This window comes from Erythranthe guttata, chromosome 9, assembly GCF_056151865.1.
Source record: "Erythranthe guttata isolate IM_541 chromosome 9, IM_541, whole genome shotgun sequence".
Lineage (NCBI taxonomy): Eukaryota > Viridiplantae > Streptophyta > Magnoliopsida > Lamiales > Phrymaceae > Erythranthe > Erythranthe guttata.
In genome coordinates this window covers 2085028-2107519 of record NC_142541.1, presented here as the reverse complement: position 1 = coordinate 2107519, position 22492 = coordinate 2085028, and the positions used below count along the sequence as shown (strand labels likewise).

Below are 22492 nucleotides of genomic sequence, written 5' to 3'. Positions count from 1 at the left end.
TTTTTTTTTTTTTTTTTTTAATTTGATTTATTAGGGTAAATTATGTTCACTACATGATGTAAGGTCAAATTACAAAAATACTCATATTTAGGTAATTACAAATCACTACTCAACTATGAATCTTCTTAAAAGTCCACTCTTATGGTCAAATTAAACATGAACTTCTAGATTCCGTGCATGTTCTCTAGTTTGTACTCGTTTAGTGCAAAAATGCAGTTCATGATGCATCAAAAATCTGATATTTACAAGTCTAGAGACACATCTTATGATCATCTTGATTCAAAATGTGGAGCTGAAATGCGATAAAACGGGTACAAATTTGAGAATATTCCACATAATCTAGAAGATTCCACTAAATTTGACACCATAAGGGTGAACGTGTAAGCAAATTTATAATTGATTGATGGTTGTAATTATCCAAACATAAGGGTGTTTTTCGTAATTTAACCTTGCCTCAGGGGTTGGCCGTAATTTACCTTTATTATTATTCAATAATTCCCTTCGGAAAACATCTAGATCTAGTCATAATTCCAATTTATTAGGAGTCAAAGATAGAACATGGAAAAAATATATATATAATCTAATTAATCACTATACATATATAGTGAATCCATGTGGGTGTCTTTTCTTACAACTAATTTAGTGTGGTTTTGGATTATTGCATCTTATAAAATGTGTAATGTTGGAATTGTGTCACATAATAATGCATGAACATATATTTATACAATCAATTAAGTATTTATTTTCCAACTTTGCACATGTCTTTTGTCATAATAAACTCTACGAAAATCACACTAGTTTACTTCGATTAATTAGTAGTATTTTGAATGATTTCTCAAATTAAATCATATATACTAATTAACTAATAAATTCATTGAAATTTATTTTACAATAATTTTTAAATCCTTAATTAGCTCTTATGGCGAATCGGCGACTTGAATTAGTTTTGGAGTTGAAATTCACGTTGCTTATACGAAATATTTGTATAATTACACGTAAGAAATTTGTATATTCGAAAAGTTACCGTCATTAAATTGTGATCAACTAGGTCGAAATTAAACCGTCATTTTCTTAATGGCCGTTTTAGGGATATATATATAGTGACCATTGTTAGCCGGCGGTTTGAGTTGACTGTCCGAAAATTCAAACAAAGAGAAAAGATTAAGTCGATGGTTAATTATCAAAATCGTGAACAGTCGACGGCCTGAAACCGAAACCGAAACCGAAACCGACTGTTTCGAACCGAGAGGCAATGGTTCACATACATTCATAAGATAGAGATATAATAGGCATGCAAGACAAGATCATGGAAAAAGAATAGAGGACTAATATTCAGACTCAAAACTATTTATTTAGGACCACATGCATGCATATATATGCATGTGTATGTATATTGTGCCCACACAAAGAATGTCTGTATGTATGTAATATAATATAGAGGATAAGAATCACAAGTAGCCCTATAGCTATAGCTGAAACCCTAATCCTAAGATATTTTGTCGTCTTCAAAAACTGCTTTATTTAGTTTGGTTCAAGAATTTGTTCTTCCTCTCCATGTTCTTTGTTTGGCTACATGCAAGAAAATTGCACATGGCTTGTGTTCGAATCTTGGAGTATGCCCACATGTAACTTGTAATATATATATATATATATATATATATATATATATATATATATATATATATATATATATATATATATATATATATATATATATATATATACATTGAGACTATATATTATAACATCAAGTGGACACGTATACTAAATATTCGGGTAAATTATACCTACACCCCTGAGATATGTTAAATTAATTTTAAGGTCCCTGTAGTATCAGTAATTGCAATCACCCCCTTGAAACATTGTTAGAAACCATAACGGAATAATGCATTGAATAAGTTATTCCGTTAGGGTTATAACGAACGATTAGTTTCAGGCTATGGTAGAGACAACATAAAGTTACAGAGACGACATTGATCTCCTAACATTTCTTAAATTCTTATTATTTTATATAAAATTCATAAATCTGCATCTATGTTAGTATTAATGGCCCCATAAACAAATATAGAGTATATCAGTCCTCAAGACATGAAATCTTAGCTCCGGTAATTGTTTTTCAGAGGTGTGGCTGTAATTAGAAATACCATAGGGACCTTAAAGTTATTTTAGTATAACTCAGGGGTGTAGGTGTAATTTACCCTAAATATAATTATTTGATGAATTATGTCTATGTACCAAGTACCAAAATGTTAGATCATGTATACCATTGACCATTTCCATATATTCATGCATGGGACACGTTTAGTGACTTTGTTTTCTTGGACATAAATAATTATCACTGTAGGGAGGTGAATATCAGTTTTTTTTTTTAATCTGAATTTATTAATTTGGATCCAAAAATTGGAATATATGACATTTTGTTTTTCAATTCGATTTTAATTTCCGCAACAAATACATTTATTTTTACATAAAATAAAACTTACAATATCAATACTATCATGTATTTATCTTGTAGTGGATGAAAAAAATAGCATGATTTTTCCAATTTTGATCTGAAAAAATCTAGTTTATTGAAACAAGTTTTTTCATTCAAATTTCCAATTTGTCCCCAAAAAAAAAAATTAAAGTCAAATTGAAATTAGTTTTATACTTCTGAAATAAATTGAGATTTTCTAATTGCATTCGATTTTCACCTCTAGTGAATCGCCAACCAAATTTAGATCCTCCAACCTAACTAACCAACTACCTCAAATATTTGCCTCCCCCCATTCTATACTTGAATTAGGTTTTTCTTTATTTTTTCTTTATTTTTTTTTTTTTTTTTTGTGTGTGCATACTAATTTTTTAATTTTGCCACAATAAATTCAGAGATATACACATTTAAAAATAATAATATATTTTGGGATGTGTGTTCTGATTTTTAGGAGTATGTATTAAATTTGAGGGGCAAAATATTCTCCAAAATATATTGGGGCATACAATACAATGAGTGAAAATTGGTAAAAGAGGTTGAGATAGATGAGATATGGAGTGAGATGGTTCATCTTATTGGTATATATTTGTTACTTCAAAGTATTATTCACACCAAAAAAAAGAGAAAAAAAATGAAAACTTCACTCATATCTTTTTTTATGAAGGAAGAACTTGTAGTTAAGTATGTGGACTTATAGTTTTTATTGGTTTTTTCTATGCATTATTGTAATTAACTATAAGTCTATATTTACAATTGTCAAAACTTTTACTAATTTTTTTTTTTTTTTTGAAAGCAAACTTTTACTAATTGATATATATTAATTGGTAGAGATTTGAAGATACTGAAACAATTATTATTATGCAATACAAGTTTATCCACTATTTAATTTGCTTACAAGTTTATCGACTATATGGAGTGTGGGAGAACATTAGCCGTAAAAGTCGACCTAGCTAAGGGACAATTTTGCGATTTCGTGGGCAACACGGTTATTTTTCCTTTTGACGTGGCAAACTTTGAAGTCTTCAGACACGCATGAGAGTCTTTTGGTATCGTCGATGAGGTGACCAAAGAAGAAAAAATACGTATTGTCCTTCACCATGAGGTGGCTCGAAAAAACTCGAGCTGGAACTCATCTCTAGTTGTTCTTCATGAGCCGGCTCGCGAGCTTTTATATATATTTAAAGAATTACAGATTTATGTTTATTCTATAACTTTTAATTTTTCATATAAATAATTTATAATTAAAATTAATATTAATATCATGTAAACAAAAAAAAATGAGTTGAGCTCGAGCTCGGTTCGATCTCATCAAATGGAAGCTCGGTGAGCTCGAGCTCACCAAATTTGACTCGAGCTCGAACTCGAACTCGAAAAATCTGGCAAGCTCGACTCATTTACGCCTCTACCTTCACTTTGGATAGTGCTGAAATCGACTTCTAAAACAACTCAGATGCATATCGTGGGTTGCGAGCGAACTCCATGGGTGTTGAGTGTTCCATTGCCTCTGCTGTAACTGGATCTAGACGTTGATTACAGCAAGAAAAGAACCAAGCAATACATTTACCATCGAATTTTTTTTTGCTAGTCCACCCAAATCGCAACTATTTTCATTCGAACCAATATTCAAATTGCGCATTATCGTAACCAATTAACGACATAATCATAGAGAGGCAATTAATACAAGGAAATAAAAAAAACATAACTACTATCGCTATTATTAATATTAATAAATTGTCATTATACTACCTATCAGCCTATTATTTAACGACTTTAACCGCCCCATTTATAACTAATTAAAATCATTTATTCATTCATTTATTACTTGTGACCGTCTTAAAATCTAATTTATCATGATTGGTAATACCGAATAAGCAAAATTCATTTTTATTGATTTATATATGTTGTATTTAGTTTTAGAAGTATTTTTTTATTTTTGACAATAATCTTAATTTTTGTTGTCTTGGTATTTCGATAATTATCGAATCAAAACCAAAAGTTTTGACAGTTTATTTCCAACCTATATGTATAATACGGTGAATTTCGTCGTAGTTCGTCGTTTCATGTGATGATCTCACCATACACGTGTATTGTCAATCATCCGTTTTTACGTACACCAAATTGAGTATTCAGTACTCACCACAAGTGTGGGTTATTACAATAATTACATGATGTACTGTGCATTAATATATGATTAAACAAAACTTTGCCACTAAGAATGTCCAGCTAATTAATTCTAATTTCTTAATTAATTCCCCATTATCGAGTAAAACAAAAATATCCCATAATTAGATCCACGTGAACCAGTAACGGACCAGAATAATAGTTGCTAAGATAAAATTAAATAATCTCATGAAAATCATATTATTTTATCGGATCTCGAGATGTCCAATAAAAACAAATTCTTAAAAGGAAAAATAAAGTAAAATAAATCACGATAACATAATATTTGCATCTCGCAAATCAAACAATAAGGGGTGAATTCTTTCCACAAAATGATTCTAATGCCTCGTTTGCTTGTTACTATATTAGGTTAAATTGACTAAATAATACGAGTTAGTAAAATGTTTGGTTGATAGGATTCGACATTACTCAAGTCCGCTACTTAAGTTGAAGCCCGCAATTAAGTGCTACTATTTCATGAAATTAGTAACATCCATTCCTCTGCGATTAATTTTATAGGGGTGACTAAAAAAAGAAAATTATAATTTTATTCTTAAAACAATAATTTAATTTTGTTAAATAAAAGACTTTATAGACAATTTACATATAATAACATAATCTAACGAATTTGATTCAAAATGTAATCTAAAGAACGAAACATATTATCAACTAATTAGTTAGTTAACCAGTAGAAAATTAATCAAATGTAATTTAATTCGCTCTAATTCAATATAGGTAAGCAACCGAGGCCTAAATGTAAAAATTAAAGAATGAAAAAATAAAGAAATAAGTGAAACTAGAAAAGTATTAAGTAGAAATAAACCACAATACGACGCCGTATTGCAACCATATCCAAATACGATCTCGTCGATTTACTTTTTTACCAAAGTATCCCTATCGCAATTTCTGTATATAAAGATACTCAAAGCTTCTCTGACAAACCCACTTCCCCACCACCGCCGAACCACCGCAATGCTGGCGGAGATCGCGGCAGCGCCACCTCTTCAATCCAGCAGTTAGTCTATCCACGCGGTGTTGCGTTGATTTGCAATCTCGAAAACAAAAAAATGTCGGCGTCCAACTCCACTAAGCAGGCTCAGGCACGTGACCTGAAGCACCGGGTGCTCACGTGCCTCCACAAGCTCTCCGATAGGGACACCCACACCGCCGCCGCGTCGGAGCTCGAATCCATAGCTAAAACTTTGTCGGCCGACGCACTACCTTCGTTCCTCTCGTCCATCTCCGCCACCGACTCCTCCGACAAATCACCCGTCCGGCGACAGTGTGTCCGTCTCATCTCCGTTCTCTCCGAGCACCACAAAAATGCGCTCTCCCCACACCTCTCCAAGGTCCTCTCCGCCGTCGTCCGCCGCCTCCGCGACCCGGACTCCTCCGTCCGCTCCGCCTGCGTCGCCGCCTCCCTCTCCCTCTCCTCGCAGCTCACCTCCCCTCAATTCACCTCCATCACCAAACCCTTCCTCGAATCTCTCTTCATCGAGCAGGATTCCAACACGCAAAACGGCGCCGCTTCGTGCCTGGCGGCGATAATCGACGGATCGGCGAATCCGGACGTCGGCAGCCTGAGAAAAATGCTGCCGAAGCTCGAAAAGCTGTCGAAATGCGACAGCTTCAAGGCGAAGCCGGCGCTGCTGGCTCTGATCGGAAGCGTCGTCGGTGTGAAGGGGGTTTTGAGCAGCGGCGGGAAGAATTCGATTAAAAATTCGATCGTGTGCTTGACGGATTTCCTGAGCAGTGAAGATTGGGCCGCCAGAAAGGCCTCCGCCGAGGCACTGACGAAGATCGCGGCGGTAGAAAAGGAGTCTTTGTCGGAATACAAATCGTCGTGCCTGAAGACCTTCGAAGCTAAGCGATTCGACAAGGTTCGATTATTATCCGTATTTGGGTGAAATTTAATCTTTCGAATTCGTAGTTTATACTTTGGGTGTAATGTAGATTGATTTGATCAGGTGAAAGGTGCGAGGGAGATGATGAATCAGATGATAGAAGCTTGGAAACAGATTCCAGATCCACCTGAATCTGATGAGGTTCCACCACCACCTGAATCACAGCCATCTTCTAAAGGTATATATATATATATATATATATATATATATATATATATATATATATATATATATATATATATATATATATATATGAGATACATACAACATTTTCTTAACTTATACATTACTTTGTGGTTTAATTCTGTGGTTGTTCTACTTATCGATTGTTCGAGTTTAAAGCGTTAGTAGTCGCTATCGAAAAATTATTTCCAGACTTGCCATATATCTTCAAAAGAACATAAATGGATCAATGAGAATCGGTTGATTCCGATTTTACTTTACTCTAGTGGTTAAGTCCTTCAAACGCCAAATCTATTTGATCGGTTTGTTTTCGTTTATTCTCCATTGCTAAGTAAATTATCTGCGTTCTTACTTGCAATTTCTTGTTCTGGACTATGATTTCGATTTTATTTAGCCCAAACTCTAAAATCTGTTACGTCGGTGTGTCTTTATCTGTCTGTTGTGTTCTTCCCCCTTCCTCGGGAAACTATATTCTATTGTACTTCCAATCTCTGATTTTGGACTATGAATTTTTTTTCTCGTTTAGTCTATCGACTCCACATTTCAAGGGGTGTGTACGAGACTATCGATTGTTGATTTGTTCTATATCATTAGTTGTTTATATTGTTTCTAGCTCTAATATTTCCCCACATTTTATCTATTTGACTTCATGTATGAATTTCAATTCTTGAATTAGAGTCGTCTGTTTGGCATTTTCCCGGATATTTCTGCCAACACTTTCGTAAACCTGCTCCTATTTTCAAATTGTTAATACCCGTTTTTTTTTTTCCAATGGGTACAGAAAATGCTAGTGATGGGCGTTACTCCCCTGAACGAAAAGCCTTTGTTGGCGCCACAGCTTCTCAAGTAAAGAAAATTAGCCCTATTGACAACCAAGACACATCAGCTAGAAGAAGAAGTTCTGTTGGTAGTAACGAAAACCGAACGAGCCCAGCAATGTTTCGTAAATTGGACACCAAAAAGCGCAACATCTCGAAACTCGAAACTGCTGCTCATGGCACCACATATATAGAAAATGATGAACCTTTTGATGGTGATGAAAAAATTTCTAGAATCGGAAAGCCCGAAATCAAACGGGCCCTGTTCAATGAGGACTATGATAAGCAGAAGCACCGTGTGGTTAGAAGTGATTCTCCGGTTGGTCCAGGCGGCGAGGCGAGTATTGTATATAATAATAATGACACTGGAGATGTATGTAGGAACCAGAGAAACTGCCAAGACCTATCTTTGATCCGAAATCAACTGGTTCAGATCGAAAACCAGCAGTCCAGTTTGTTGGAGATTCTCCAGGTGAATATTCATTTACGTATCTGAGTAGATTCGTTTTATTACAAAACATTATTCGGGTACTAACATTCACTTGTAACATTGTGTTGAAATCACAGAGATTTATTGGGAGCTCGCAAAACGGTATTCATTCTCTCGAGGCACGTGTTCACGGTTTAGAACTCGCTCTCGATGAAATCTCGTTCGATTTAGCCGTCTCTAACGGAAGGATGTCGCAAAAGGATGCCTTGTGTTGCAAGTTACCTGGTACCGATTTCTTGAGCTCGAAGCTCTGGAGAAAAACGGAAGCATCAGCTGCTGGGGTGAGAAGCATCGCCGGCAGGAGTGGAGATGGTGAAGGAATATTCCCGTTGCATAACAGGAGATACCGTTTTCGTGGTGCTCATGGCCTCGTAATGAACCCGTTGGCCGAAATCTCTAGAAGCTCCCGGATTCTTCCGGAAGTTTCCTCGAGTGGGGTTGCTTAGTACATTGCTGTTTTAAAGTCAACTAACCCGAAATATATCGCCCGGTGAAACTACTAAATACAAAGAGCTTGTACTTGTGTTTGTTGTTGGCTGGATTCTTCTTGGAAGAGTACTAAAGAATAGATGCATATATACTAAGAGTGGCTTTTCTTCTATTTTCCTTTTTTTGTGTATTAAAGATTCTCTTTTCGTTTTTTCGTTGAGTCGACATGTACTCGAAAAATTGTATGTACTATCGGTAGCGGAAATCAGACGTATCAAATCGAAATTAGTTCTCTCTGGGAAAAAAACGAATCTTTTTTTTTCGGAACTCCAAAAATAATTTCAATTTCGCCCCCAAATACAATATGAAGTATATAATAATAGTAAAATACATAATAAAATTAGCTAGTAACCAGAAACTCAAAGGAATCAACGAACGATGATTCAAAGTCGAGCTAACTGGTAACCAGAAACTCAACTCAGTAATTTCAAGAATTCGGGATTTAAATTTATAGATTCGAATGTTATAGAAATTCCTGCAATGCATGGATCAAGGTTACCTATAAGAGTTATAAATTAGAAAAAGAAAATGATCTAATAATTTATAATAAATTCATTAAAAATGTCACTCTCTCAGATATATATATATATATATATATATATATATATATATATATATATATATATATATATATATATATATATATATATATATATATATATATATATATATATATATAACTTTCTGCTTGAATATATTGCTGGTGAATGTCTGTCTGTATCTCTTCTTCAGTACCTTTTGCTAAGTCAGATCTCCATGCACATTTTCGTCTCGAGTTCGGCTTTTCATCTTTGTAAGTATTCATAATACGGAAAAAAAGCCACCTTCAATGCCACCACTTCTTCTCGGACAAAGATATAAGCTGCCAAAATCGAAAAACAAGCAATACCAAGTCAACGAGATTTATCGTTCGAAAAAAATACTGCATCAGACATGTTTATGTAGAAGATGTATGGCGCTCGATGAATTAAATAAATGCACATGAGTGGTGAGTGCTTATACACAATACACTACCGTGTTTTCTCACTCAAAAAACGAAGATGCAACACAAATTACATATATTCTGTTATTAGACACACAAATATAATCCATGCATCATCAAATGAAAGTTTTTACGATTTTTTCATTCAAACACTAACCTGACGCGCAACTTGCGCCAATCGCCTACTCTCTCGTGAAGACTCCATCGACAATAAGCTCGATTTCGACTGCTCCGTTTTCTGATCGCTCGTTTCCTGATCGCCCATTTTCTGATCGCCCGTTTTCTTCACTTCCGTTTCCTTTTCTGCCTCAACAGAGGTTTTCACTTCACCTCCACTCAAAGCCTCTCTCTTACGCTTCCTTTGAAACGTGTACTTGATGACTCTTTCACCTACAGTTGTATAAGACGAATTCGCCCCCGACACGTCAACTTTCTCAACATCCACCGTTTTTCTCTTCAAACCTTCGTCTTTCTGCAGTACAGTACTACCACCACCACCAAAAGCTTTGACGGCTTTTCTTTCGTCTCCTAAAGAATCTTCGGACATCGTGCGAGCTGTCCTAGATTGACCGGCCCCACCACCACCATCCTTGTCTGAAACAGAAACATCTACGTTCACACTCGATATTTTCACGACTTTTCTTAGCCTATTCGCTCTCTTCTTTTTCTGAAGAAACGATCGGCAGTTACTATCCGCCATTAGCTTCTCCTCGAGTTCACTCAGAGTTTTAGTCTTGGTCGACGGCACTTTTTCTTCATCTTCTTCGCTCTCTCGTTTGTTATTTTTATTACTATTATTATCTTTGTCCATTACTTTATCGGTTTCCACAGAATTTCTCTCACACGCACGGATCCTCTGCGTGCAACCGTTTCTGTACAGTCCTGGATCTTTGGGTCTCGATATGATTGAAGGAAGCAAATCGGGGTTCGATATATATGAAGCTATCGCAGCTTCATATATTCTAGCACCGGGTTCTCTTAACGAGAGATTTTTGGGCTCGTTTGCATGATGATGCGAATTTCCCCTTTTAGCCCTCTCGAGTTGAGAATGGGCTTCTTCCAGCTCTTCTCTCAGATCTTTTACGATATCTTCAGCTTCTTGAAGTTGAGCTTCGAGTTCGTCGATCTTGCTCTGCTGACTCAGCGATGCAGCTTCCGCTTCACTAGTCTGTAAAGTTTGCCAAGTTAAAATTAAATTCTGGACAATAAGTTTGCGTAAGTTACAAGAAACTCGAGATCGGACAACGTAGATAAATAATTGCAAAACAACAAATGCAGTGATTTTTGTTTCAATGTGGCAGCAAATACGATTCATGGGAGGAACACGTGGCGGTACTATTACAGTATAGCCACACGAGAATCGGCATAATCTCGTGAGAAACGTGTCGGTATTTTTGGGTAACCGCCAAAAGTAAAAACAGAAAGAAAAAAATACGAAAAACACGCGGCAACTTTAGAATGTAATCCCATTTGGACATTAATTTCGTATCAAACTATTTGATATACGTGCGAGATGGATCACTTTAGTTCAGCCAACGACAATAAATAAACAAAAGAAACGAACACACGTGGAACAACACAAATCATGATCCTCATTACAAGATAATCATTAACCTTATCAAGGAAGCAAACGAACTAAAAACTATTGTCCGGAAAAGGAAGTGTAATATTTCGATCAACAATTCCGCCATTTTCGGACAATCTTTGAAGGAAACGAAAAATCGAGTTCTAAAGACTCGTCGAATAACAACAGCAGATAAAAGGAACACCACATTAAACATACACAGAATCGAAACAAAAACCTAACTAAGCTACACAAAATAATCGCAAACCCTACCCACATAAGATATCTCAACATGGTGTAAAGTTTCAAACTTTTGAACCAAACAAATCGAAGAAACAAAATCAAGAAAAACAGAAACATATTAATGAAAAATTAAAAAACTCGAGTTAATTCAAACCTTCGAATCCATCATTTGCTTGAGGCGCATCAGCATTCGCAAAGCCTCGTCTTTCGACGTCTTAAGCTCGTTCTGGTACTGCGCCGCCTTCTTCTCCGACGACATAACCCTAGCGGCAGCCTCCTTCGATATGTTGAATAACACATCGGCATACGCCTTCTTCAAACCCAACATTTTCTGCACATCAAAGAATTCCCCCAAAATTAAATTCTTGTTTTTCTTTTTTCACATACACAACGCAAAAATAAATAAAATAAAATAAATCACAGACGATGATGGTAAATGATTTCAAGATTAAGTTTTTACCCCCATTTTTTTTTTCGAGAATTTAGATTTAGAGTTTTTTGAATTATTTTCAGACAAGGCAAAATCAAGCACAAACTTATTCAAGTCGAACTAGTTCCGATTACGAACAAAAAACAAAAAAAACAAAAACAAATGCAGGATGAAATAAAATAGAAAAAACAAAAAGGGATAAAGAAGCGGTTTGATTAATTCAACAAGGTAGTTGGTGTGCTGTGTTAAAAAAAAAATGGGCTGCGCCGCCGTGGGTGCGGCGATCTTAGGGCGGCGGAGGAATTTACCTCTTCGGCGTCCATTTTTTCTCCGATGCGTCAAAAGCAATTCTAGAGAGAGAGAGAGCTGTGTGTGTGTGTGTTTTTGTTTTGTTTGCTTTTTTGAGGTTTTGAGGAGTTTTACATTAAACTCTTGTTTCCTCGGCAGAGCTGTCTGTTATGAACTGAATCTTCTGCTACTTGAAAGTACGGAATTGCCCCTTGGAGAAAGGGTTTAATTACGGGAAGACCCGGGCGCTGGGTATTGGGTCGGGTCGAGTTTGGGGTTCTATGGGCGCGCGCCATTAAAGTGGACCCCACCAGAGGTGACGTGGCGGTTTATAATAGTATATAAATACGTGGCTTGATGCATGTAGGATGCCTTTTTGGAGGGAAAAGGGCAAAAGGGATAATAGTGTATTTATGGCAGGATTAATATTTCACTAACTTTTTTTTGGATATTTATATAATATATAAAAAGTGAATAACAATTAATAGCATACAAAATTAGGATATAACTTTGTTTAGTGATTTTTGACTTTTTTTATTATATAATTATAGCAAAAAAATTAACAAAAACTCTCTTATTTGTTTTTTATGATAAACAAAAATTTTATTTTCAAAGTGGTTTTTGCGATAGCTTTTGAAAATAGATTATGAGTTGGTTTTATTTGGCTTGTCTTCGTTATTCATGAATTGCGCCTTGCGTTGTTCGCAAGACTCATCCCACATTTTTCACATGAACTTTCATTTAATAAAAAAATGAGGGTGTTTTTATAAAAAAAAAAGGCACATAAATAATGTTTTTTTTAACGAAAAATGTTATTATTATTATTATTATTATTATTATTATTATTGCTATGGGTGAAAATTGGAATGATAATTTTAATTTCCATTGGGTTCGATCCCAAAAGTTCTTAGTAATAATTTTTTTCGTTGGATTCTTGACTTTTCCGACTCTTTCTTATAGGAATTGGAAGTATATACAAAACAATTGAAATTTTCGATTTTCGGTCGATTTTAATTTATAGAGTAATTCAATTTCATATAATGTTTTTTTTTTTCAAAATAACACCTTTAAAAAATATTTATTTTACCTATTTCAAAACTAATTAAATCCTTAATTATATATTCATGGGCAAATTACGACCACCCGAGTTATGGTTAAATTACGAAACCCCCTCCTTAACTATGTACTACCTTACGAAAAGACTCCTTCAGACACCTCCAGAGGTAAATTTAGAGATGTTAATTCAGTCAAACCGAATAGAAATTTCGGTACGCCAACACTTCAGACCGTTTACCGAACTAAATATACGATTAGGTTCGGTAAATAACCGAATTACATAATTTTTTATGTAAAAATATTTTAAAAAACGGGTGACTGTTATTATCCAAAAAATAAGGTTTTTTTCCGTAATTTGGTCATACCTCGGGGGTTGGCCGTAATTTGCTCTATATTTAATTTATGGGCCATATTGCAGAATCAAAACTTACGTGATTTCCAATTTTTTTGGAATAATAATTGATTTTTGAGTTTCGAAAATTTGAAATTGAAATTGGAAGTAATTTTGTACTTGAGATAAAAATGAAATTAAGACCGGTTTCCGATCCATTACATCCGAATTTCGTCTCTAATTATTGCTAATGGAATTAAATCTTGGAGTATTCAATTTGACAAGATTCAAATGTTAGAAATTACATTCAAATACCAAAAACGATTTTAATTCTTAAACCGAGTCATTTCCCTCTCTCTCTCTCTCTCTCTCGCCGCTAACCGGCGTTTCCTCCTTCACGCGCCGCCAATACCAGACCATTTCCGCCCGTTACGTCCTGCGCTACTGATTCGCCGCTTACAATGGGGTGGAATAAACCAACGTTTCCAGGTTTAATTTTTTAACTGATCATGAAAATCCCAATAGCTACGATCGCCGAATATAAATACAATCAATTTAGGTTTATACTTTATCACAATGGAGAGCGATTCCTTTTTCAGATTGTGCTGCATTGTTTTACTTTGTTCGAATTTCGAGTAATATACGCGGAATTATTCATTGCGGTGTTTAATCATATGATATCCATGATTTTTTTCTGTGAATTCGATATGTTTATTGAGGTTTATTAAATTCCATTTTGTAATTTTATTTGATTTTCTCAAGATGTGTTCTTTGGGTTTTCTTAAGAGGCATTATTATGAATGTCAAGAAAACAAGGTAATTTTGGGATTTTTTTTCTTAGTGATTAACTTAAAAAATCCAGAGCTTTGTTTTTGGGTTTCCATTTTCAATGCATATATAGCAGTCAGTTTCAAGATTAATATACCTATTTTTGTCACAAAATGGAACCAACGCTTAGACGTTTTTCAAAAATAATTTCTTGTTATATCCTAAGAATATGGCCAAATATAATTTAAATGATGATTTCTCATACATGCAATGAAACTAATGGGATGTAAATATAAAGAATCAGATATTAAATTCCGACACTATTTGATTAATGTGACATAAATAAAAGGTTAGAATCCCTAATTTATCACTCTTGTATCAGATATCATATTTCATTCTATAATATCATTACACATACTGCATTCCATAACATATGTTCGCTTTCACAGAAGAAATCCAGCGAATTTATTTCAACGTGTAAATATTATAAATTATAGCGATCCAGCGAATCTATTTCCAGTGATGTAGGCTGCTTGATACTGTTTACAACGAACATTAGTTTTGTTTCATCTAATTTTTCAAAACTATGATTACGATTGTGATGAAGCTATCTCATTGTGTAGATCCTCTCTGGTAAAAGTGCTCTTTTCAGAACGGGGTCTACTCCTACAAGGAAGCAGATCACATATTTCCCGAATTAATCCTGGAGCTGATCTGTTTTGAAACGCTGCGACATCTTTTCCTCGAAAGCCCAAAGGCCAAAGAATTGGAGGATGCAAATTTCCAGTCGAAAATGTCATCGTAAATACCAGCTTTACTTCAGCATCTTAAGTCATAGTCTCCGGTTTAATAAATCAGCATTAGTGAACTCTAAGTTTGGACTTCGTACAGTCCCGATGCGAAGCCTTTGCCCCGCCTAAACTTTGCAGCATATCTTTTAACGGCCAATGTTGGAAGCTGTACATGAGATTGGCATTTATATTCATCGGTTTCACAATCTTGACTTGTTTAAGCAAGGGTGAGTGTAATATTTTTTGACTTACATTTAAAAAGAAAAATTTGTCTTCTTCCCTATTTTGTTGGCTAAGTTGGTCAAGCACTTGCATCTCCTTTCTAATTGTTTTAGTTTTTTGTGTTTATTTAGATGGTATCAAATTAAGATTAAGATGAAATGGGAGGATGAAGATTGTGGTTCTATGGGTACTCCAGCAAGAGTTGCTCAATATGCGGGTAAGTACCCTAGTGCGTGTTGGTGGTTGATCTCTTATCTGTTAGCCGTTCGGTTATCCTGCGCTGCGATATACTGTTTTGCAAACATATCTTTAGATTGCTCCCCCAGTAGATGGCATATGTTTTATGTCATTTCTATTTTAGAATTGTTCGTAGTAATTCCTAAGTTGCCGACTTATCTTTGGCCGATTTAAGAGCCACAGAGAGTGATGTGATGTAGTTTTCTTTATGCGAACAGCTCCTGATTTGGGTTCTGATGATGTGTATGGAATCTGGAGAATTGATGACACAGACCACAGCTTTTCAACGCAACCTTTTCGAATCAGATATGCGAAGCAGGATATTCTTTTGTCAATGATGGTCTCGTTCAACTTATCACCTAGTAGCTTGCAGGTATTATTTTCATCTTTTCTTTGGGCATGGGCCTGCCGGATATGCTATGTCGTGTTTGCACACTCAATTGAGTATCAAATATGTCGTGTTCAGATATGTCTCCTCTCTGATATAGATCGAATTGTACTTGTGAAAACTGAAAAGCAGTTATATTTGCATCGATTCAAATTGTTTGAGTACACACACACACACACACACACACACACACACACACACACATATATATATATATATATATATATATATATATATATATATATATATATATATGTTTAAAATGTAGTGTTACTAAGTTGGTGTTTGCATAACCAGGTTCCATCCGCATCTGCTGTCATTCTGAAGTTCGAGCTGCTGTACACTCCTGTGTTGGATAACAGGTTGGCTGATAAAATATATATGTTTGTGGTGTTTTTTGTTGTGAAACGTTAGGCATCTACTCTAATTTTATTGAATTCCACCGAAGCTTGGGATTTAGTACTTTTAGTGTATGTTTATTATAGGTCTAATATTCAGGATTCTCTGAATAACACTGCTTCAGTCCATGAATTTCGGCTTCCCCCTAAATCCCTGCTGGGTTTGCATGCCTATTGTCCGGTTCACTTTGACTCGTACCATTCAGTGTTAGTTGATATAACAGTACATGTCAGCCTGCTAAAGAGTGCGGCTTACAGTTTCTCAGTGAAGGTACCCAGGTTTGTTCCAACATCGATTTTCTCAAATATGATATATATCTCGCTTCTAATAGTTTCAAAATCACGGTTTTCACTACCAATGCTTGTTTGTATGATTGAATTTGTGTCAGGCACCCACGTCTCTATATATCTATAAACACGTGCAGTAAAAAGAATGTTTTTGTTTGCGTTGTTACTTATTATGATTTTTTCATTTTTGCACTTTCAAGGGTTTATAGATTTCTCGGAAAGAATCGGGTACCAGATAAATAGTCCCCGACTCTCCGACAGTTGTAGTATATATATGTTTAAATCTTGCTTTTGCACTATGTTTTGCTTTGCATGTATGTTTTATAAATTAGAGAAGGCATGTCCCCTTTTTGGATCGGCCCTCTATAGTTATAAAATATTCTGTTGAATTAATACATGTAAACGTCTTCTTCCAGTGATCCTACAGCTAGTGGATATGATGTTGGTGGTGAGCATGACAAATCAAAGCAAGTATGTCTTTAACCCTCTTATTACAGAACAATCACTAACCTATTTTCACGTGGCAATGCATTTGTATTTCCCGTCAACGTACAACATATTCTGTAGTGTCTGTACTCTGTACCAATGTCGTGCTCCTCCATTACATTATCATAAGTGAAGAGTCTGTTAATCTTTGTACTATGTTTCGAGCAGGTTATGCTTGTGCATGCATTATCAAGTGCTAGTGACATTCTTAAGGAAGAGCTACTAATGCTCAGCCAGGCTATCAACCAACCGATTGATATCAAAGAGATTACTTCAAACGAGCTCTTTGGTGCCGCCCTAAGATCAGATCCGGAAGTTGTCAGTGCTGAAATTTCGAACGAACTCCCCAATGTTTCTGAGGTTCTTTGATGACTTGAGGCTAAGAAATTCCCTATTGTGATTCTCCTTTGTCCCTCTTAAAGTATTTTATCGTTGTGTTCGCTTTTAGAACCTTCATAACCAGTTTTTCTATTCCTTGAACAGAATCCAATTGGTGAAGTTGATTTCCGTAACAATGATTTTCTCAATATGCTATCTGAGGATAAACTACTCAAGTTAATCGATTTGATTGGCAATCAAATGTTTTACTTGTGGAGTATATTCTTGAATTTTCACAGGTTTGTGTTGCCATTATACTATGTTGAGCAGTTATATTTCTTTCTGATTCTATTTGTTGCAAGATAAATGCAGTTCTCAGTTTTGTTTTCTGGGTTTTCCCAATTTCATATAAACAAGTATATGAAATAAAAATTTCTGCGAGGGGTATCTTTTTAATGTCAGAAACTGATTCTCTCTGCCTTTCAGGGCTAACATAACGAAGATTCTTGAATTCCTCCGCAACCAATGGGCGGTAGATCGAAAATCCGAATGGTCAATTTGGATGGTTTACACAAAGGTTGAGATGCCTCACCAATACATAAGCAGTTTGGTGGACGGTTCTTCTTACCAAGGATTGCACGGTAGATCTCCCGTTATGCGGAAGTTAACTGGTGATGTAATTGTGCCGCCATCTTTTACTCCATTGGGTGATAACTTCTTTTATTACCTACAATAACTTTTTTTTTTCTTCTTTTGATTATATTTTCTTTTCTGTGCAGCCTGCGCAAACTGCTGCTATGCGAGCAGGGCTTCATAGGCGAAGTATTGCACAAATGATGGTAAGTCTTTAAAAAAAAAGAGTGGTGCGTAAGTCTCCTTTTACTCGTTGGAGATTGAGCAAGCATTGGTTCAGTGCAGATGAACAACCGGTTTATTCAAGACATGCATATATTCGGAGATCCTTCACGCATTCCCGTTGTACTTGTAGAACAAGTTGTTAATGCGCCTTTACGTTCAGTCAGCGGGAATTCTTACTTCAACCAATTGGACCAGCTGAAAGGCACGAACAGTTTGTTTGATGAATTGGGTTCTGACACCACCAAAGCGTTGTCTGAAGTCAACACTCATCCCAATGGTCATGTCCTGAAGATCGTAGTCTTTGTTCATGGATTCCAGGTTTGTTTCTTTATTCCTGTATGAGAATTAAATAGGAAGTAGTTGGGTTGTTTTTCTTTGAAAAAGATAACTTCATACATCATTAAATAAGTGCAGGGCCATCATCTGGACTTGCGTCTCATCCGTAACCAATGGCTTTTGATAGACCCAAAGGTAGAATTTCTTATGTCCGAAGCCAACGAAGACAAAACATCCGCAGATTTTCGAGAAATGGGTCACCGCCTTGCGCAAGAAGTCGTGTCGTTCGTGAAGAAGAAAATGGATAAGGTGTCTAGATCTGGTGTCTTGAGAACAATTAGACTCAACTTTGTCGGACATTCAATTGGAAACTTAATTTTGAGAACCGCACTAACAGGTTTTACTCTTTAAAAGCTTATAATTTAATTACGTGCGGCCTGGTTAAATTTTTTGCAAAAATTATTACCGTTCATTGTCTAATCTTGCAGATAGCATTATGGAACCGTACATGAAATACCTGCATACGTATCTATCGGTTTCTGGTCCACATCTCGGTTATCTTTACAGTTCGAACTCTATATTTAACGGGGGTTTGTGGGTATTGAAGAAGCTCAAGGGCACTCAATGTCTTCATCAGCTCACTTTTACCGATGACCCTGATCTCCAAAATACATTCTTGTACAAACTATCCAAGGTACTCATCTGTTCCTCTTATTCTTGTTTTGTGTGTGTGTGTGTGTGTGAGTGAGAGAGAGAGAGAGAGAGAGAGAGAGAGAGAGAGAGAGAGAGAGAGAGAGAGAGAGAGAGAGAGAGAGAGAGAGAGAGAGAGAGAGCTTATGGTGGTCTTGCTTGATCGGAAGGATTGAAAAATATGATTGTTTTTATTTTTCCTCGATGCTTTCGTGTTCTGATACTTCCGTTTTCTCTTCTTACTTCAGCATAAGACATTGGAGAATTTTCGGAACATTATTTTGCTATCTTCACCGCAGGTAGTTCATCTCCTACTTTTGCAGCTCCATAATATAATCGTTTTCTTGTTTTCTTTATTTTTTTCAAGTTCTAGGGAATCATAATTCGCAATCAAGACCTAAGGACAAATAATCTTGCATTTCAGCAGTTAAAAATTTTCGTTAGTTTCAACGCATTTATCCTTTTTTTTTTTCAGGACGGGTATGTTCCATATCATTCTGCTAGAATAGAGATGTGTCCAGCATCTTCAGGAGACAACTCGAAAAAGGGCAAAGTATTCTTAGAGATGCTTAACGAGTGCTTGGACCAAATACGAGCACGGTCCTTTGAGCACAGAGTTTTCATGCGATGCGACGTCAATTTCGACATTTCATTGCAAGGTAAAAACCTCAACACCATAATTGGAAGGGCTGCACATATCGAGTTCCTCGAGACTGACATCTTTGCCAGGTTCATAATGTGGTCCTTCCCCGATTTATTCCGCTGATTAAAGAAAAAACAGGTTGTCAATAATTCGAGCCGAATCAAATTTATGTGGATACTTGTTATTTTTTCTAGTAGCCCCAAAAGAGATTTTTTTTTTTTTTGGGTATGTATATTTAATTTGGCCATGAGAGATGTTTATGTATGTATATGTTTAGCAATGTGTATTCGACTGATTTGTAGAGAGGTCGAATAATTTACTATATAGGGAATGAATGATCTTTGGTATTGTACTTATTACACTTATGTGCAGAGATGTAAACTATGAACACTTTTTTTTTTGACTTCGAGTTTCGGGGATTAGATGTGGTAACATAATAATCTTTCGAGAAACCCTGCCGAAATACTTGTAACATATTATCAAACACCGTATCATGTGGTACGTGTTTTCTCGACTTCGGCGAAAAGAATAAGACTATAAGTCCTTCTATTGGGTTCTCGTAACGAAGTATACATATGCAAAAGACATTAAAAATAGAGGGAAAGAGATACACAAATATATAGCTCCAACACATGGAACTGTTATTGTTTGAAGAACGGCTCAATCTCCTATTGCCCAGTGTTCAGTCTAGAAATCTAATAAGGTGGCGACTCCAATCAGAAACTAGCACCATAGCCAAACAATCCCAGAAAATTCTAGATTTACCCCAATACTCACACTAAGTTGACTTATCAACACATGCCTATCACATGTCTTTTCCTACACTCTTACACTCAGTAAACCTCAATTTTTCGCTCACATGCCTATCACATGTCTTTTCCTACCATCACGTAACCAGTTCCAAAAGTAAGACAAACAGTTTCAATTCCTAGAACATACCTTTTACTACTATCAGCAAGAGTCACATCTTTTCCTACTATCACATAACCAGTTTCAAAAGTAAGACAAACAGTTTCAATTCCTAGAACATACCTTTCACTACTATCAGCAAGAGTCACATAATCTTGTTTAAGATCCACATATAAAGAAAACATGTATTTATAAGGAGTCATGTGATTTGAACATGCAGAATCAAATAGGCACTCATTTTCATTTAAGCATGCAAGCACAAAATTCACAGCAGCAAGTTCAGTTTCAGCAATCATATAGATATCATCCATATTTTCAGCAATTTGATTAACTAGATAAATATTTTGATCCTTTTGAGCTTTTGTAAACGCATGAGCATAATGACGAGGATCACCACAATTATAAAACTTCATATTTTTAGACCTATACTTTGACTTAAAATAAACACAAGATAAAATGCAAAAAAGAAAGTTTAAATTCACTTCTTTAAGATATAAACATGAAAAATGAATTTAAGAAAAACAAATAAATTTGAATCGCAAACTACGGGTCAACGTTGGTCAACTGAAGCGATATTGAAAGGTCTTCTTATATGTAGACATAACATACAAATGGCCATGGTCATAGTTAGACATGACCATGGGTCGGGTTGAGCCTAGGTACGGGTCCAACTTTTAGGGGATCTGAAACCGACCTATGGAGAGGTGGATCCGGGTCCGGAGTGGGTCCACCCGAGTTCATCTGGGTCCAACTTTTAGGGGATCTGAAACCAACCCATGGGGAGGTGGATCCGGGTCCGGAGAGGGACCACCTGGGTTCATCCGGTCGGGGTCCAAGTCGGTATAATATTTTTGTAATTTTTTTTTATTTTCCAGAGAATTACAAGAAAGAAAACAAAAAGTAAATTGAAACTTGAATAAAAATGAGATTAACTTTAAATTCAAAAAAAAAAAGTTGAATTCAAACACTAAACAATTTTAGAAATATTGAAATGATTAAGACCTTGAGAAATAAACTAAATAAAATGAAGGTTGTGAAAATGAACTGGTGAATATTGGATTAGGGGTATTTCTAAGTGAAAATAATAATTGAGAGATTTTTCAAAATTTAAAAATTAAAACAAATGCAAAAGTCATTATTTCTTTCAAATTATACGGGTTTGAACCGACCGTAGTTTTTTATGTTTTTCAAAATTATATATATATATATATATATATATATATATATATATATATATATATATATATATATATATATATATATATATATATATATATATATATATATATATATATATATATATATATATATATATATATATATATATATATATATATATATATATATATATATATATATATATATATATATATATATGCATTTGTTATTAATAATCGTGAATATGAAAATTAATAATTTATTAAACATTAGTTATAAAATTATTAATCAATTTAGAGTTTATATTTATATGTGCATAGTTAGGATCATTACAATAAGTTGCTTTGTCTGCAACGTCTCAAAAATAATTATGGAAATAACGACAGTAACAATGAACATTTGCGAAAGTGATAGAATTATATAGATAAGAACTAACGGATACAAGAACCATCCGGGAAGCCTTAACACAAAAAGAGCTTCGAAGGTTAAGCAAACAATCAGACTCTCGGAGAAGACGAAGATAGACACACAAAATCAGTTGCCTTCTCCATACTCACTCTTACTATATATATAACCCTAATAATAGAAAGTGCTGAATAAAAATAGAAAACGTGAAATGAAAACATGACTCCAAGTTGTTGAGTGTGAGCT

At 35.2% G+C, this 22492-nt stretch overlaps 3 protein-coding genes across 4 annotated transcripts; 2 read left to right on the top strand and 1 right to left on the bottom strand.

Moving 5' to 3' along the window:
* Window positions 1-5413: 5413 nt before the first annotated feature.
* Window positions 5414-8742, top strand: LOC105952178 (TORTIFOLIA1-like protein 3). Of its 2 annotated transcripts, none has more exons than XM_088823491.1 (4): window positions 5414-6513; window positions 6601-6715; window positions 7502-8010; window positions 8106-8742. In XM_088823491.1, the coding sequence occupies exons 1-4, from the start codon at window positions 5701-5703 to the stop codon at window positions 8472-8474; spliced, it is 1806 nt and encodes a 601-aa protein (XP_088679617.1). In that variant the 5' UTR covers window positions 5414-5700; the 3' UTR covers window positions 8475-8742. The 2 variants fall into 2 exon arrangements, with proteins under 2 accessions (XP_088679617.1, XP_088679618.1); XM_088823492.1 differs by having other exon boundaries at window positions 5554-6513; window positions 7559-8010.
* A 506-nt stretch (window positions 8743-9248) lies between these two features.
* Window positions 9249-12208, bottom strand: LOC105952180 (uncharacterized). Its single transcript, XM_012975700.2, has 4 exons — window positions 12045-12208; window positions 11461-11637; window positions 9657-10667; window positions 9249-9379 (listed from the first exon to the last, which is right to left on the bottom strand). The coding sequence occupies exons 1-4, from the start codon at window positions 12057-12059 to the stop codon at window positions 9344-9346; spliced, it is 1239 nt and encodes a 412-aa protein (XP_012831154.2). The 5' UTR covers window positions 12060-12208; the 3' UTR covers window positions 9249-9343.
* Window positions 12209-13542: 1334 nt separating this feature from the next.
* On the top strand, window positions 13543-20175 carry LOC105952181 (uncharacterized). The gene is made up of 16 exons (XM_012975702.2): window positions 13543-13900; window positions 14803-15197; window positions 15324-15409; window positions 15648-15802; window positions 16115-16179; window positions 16303-16494; window positions 16920-16974; window positions 17158-17349; window positions 17473-17606; window positions 17794-17983; window positions 18087-18146; window positions 18226-18483; window positions 18580-18838; window positions 18930-19135; window positions 19380-19430; window positions 19607-20175. Exons 2-16 carry the CDS (start codon window positions 15127-15129, stop codon window positions 19895-19897), a joined length of 2265 nt encoding a protein of 754 aa, XP_012831156.2. The 5' UTR covers window positions 13543-13900; window positions 14803-15126; the 3' UTR covers window positions 19898-20175.
* Window positions 20176-22492: the final 2317 nt, after the last annotated feature.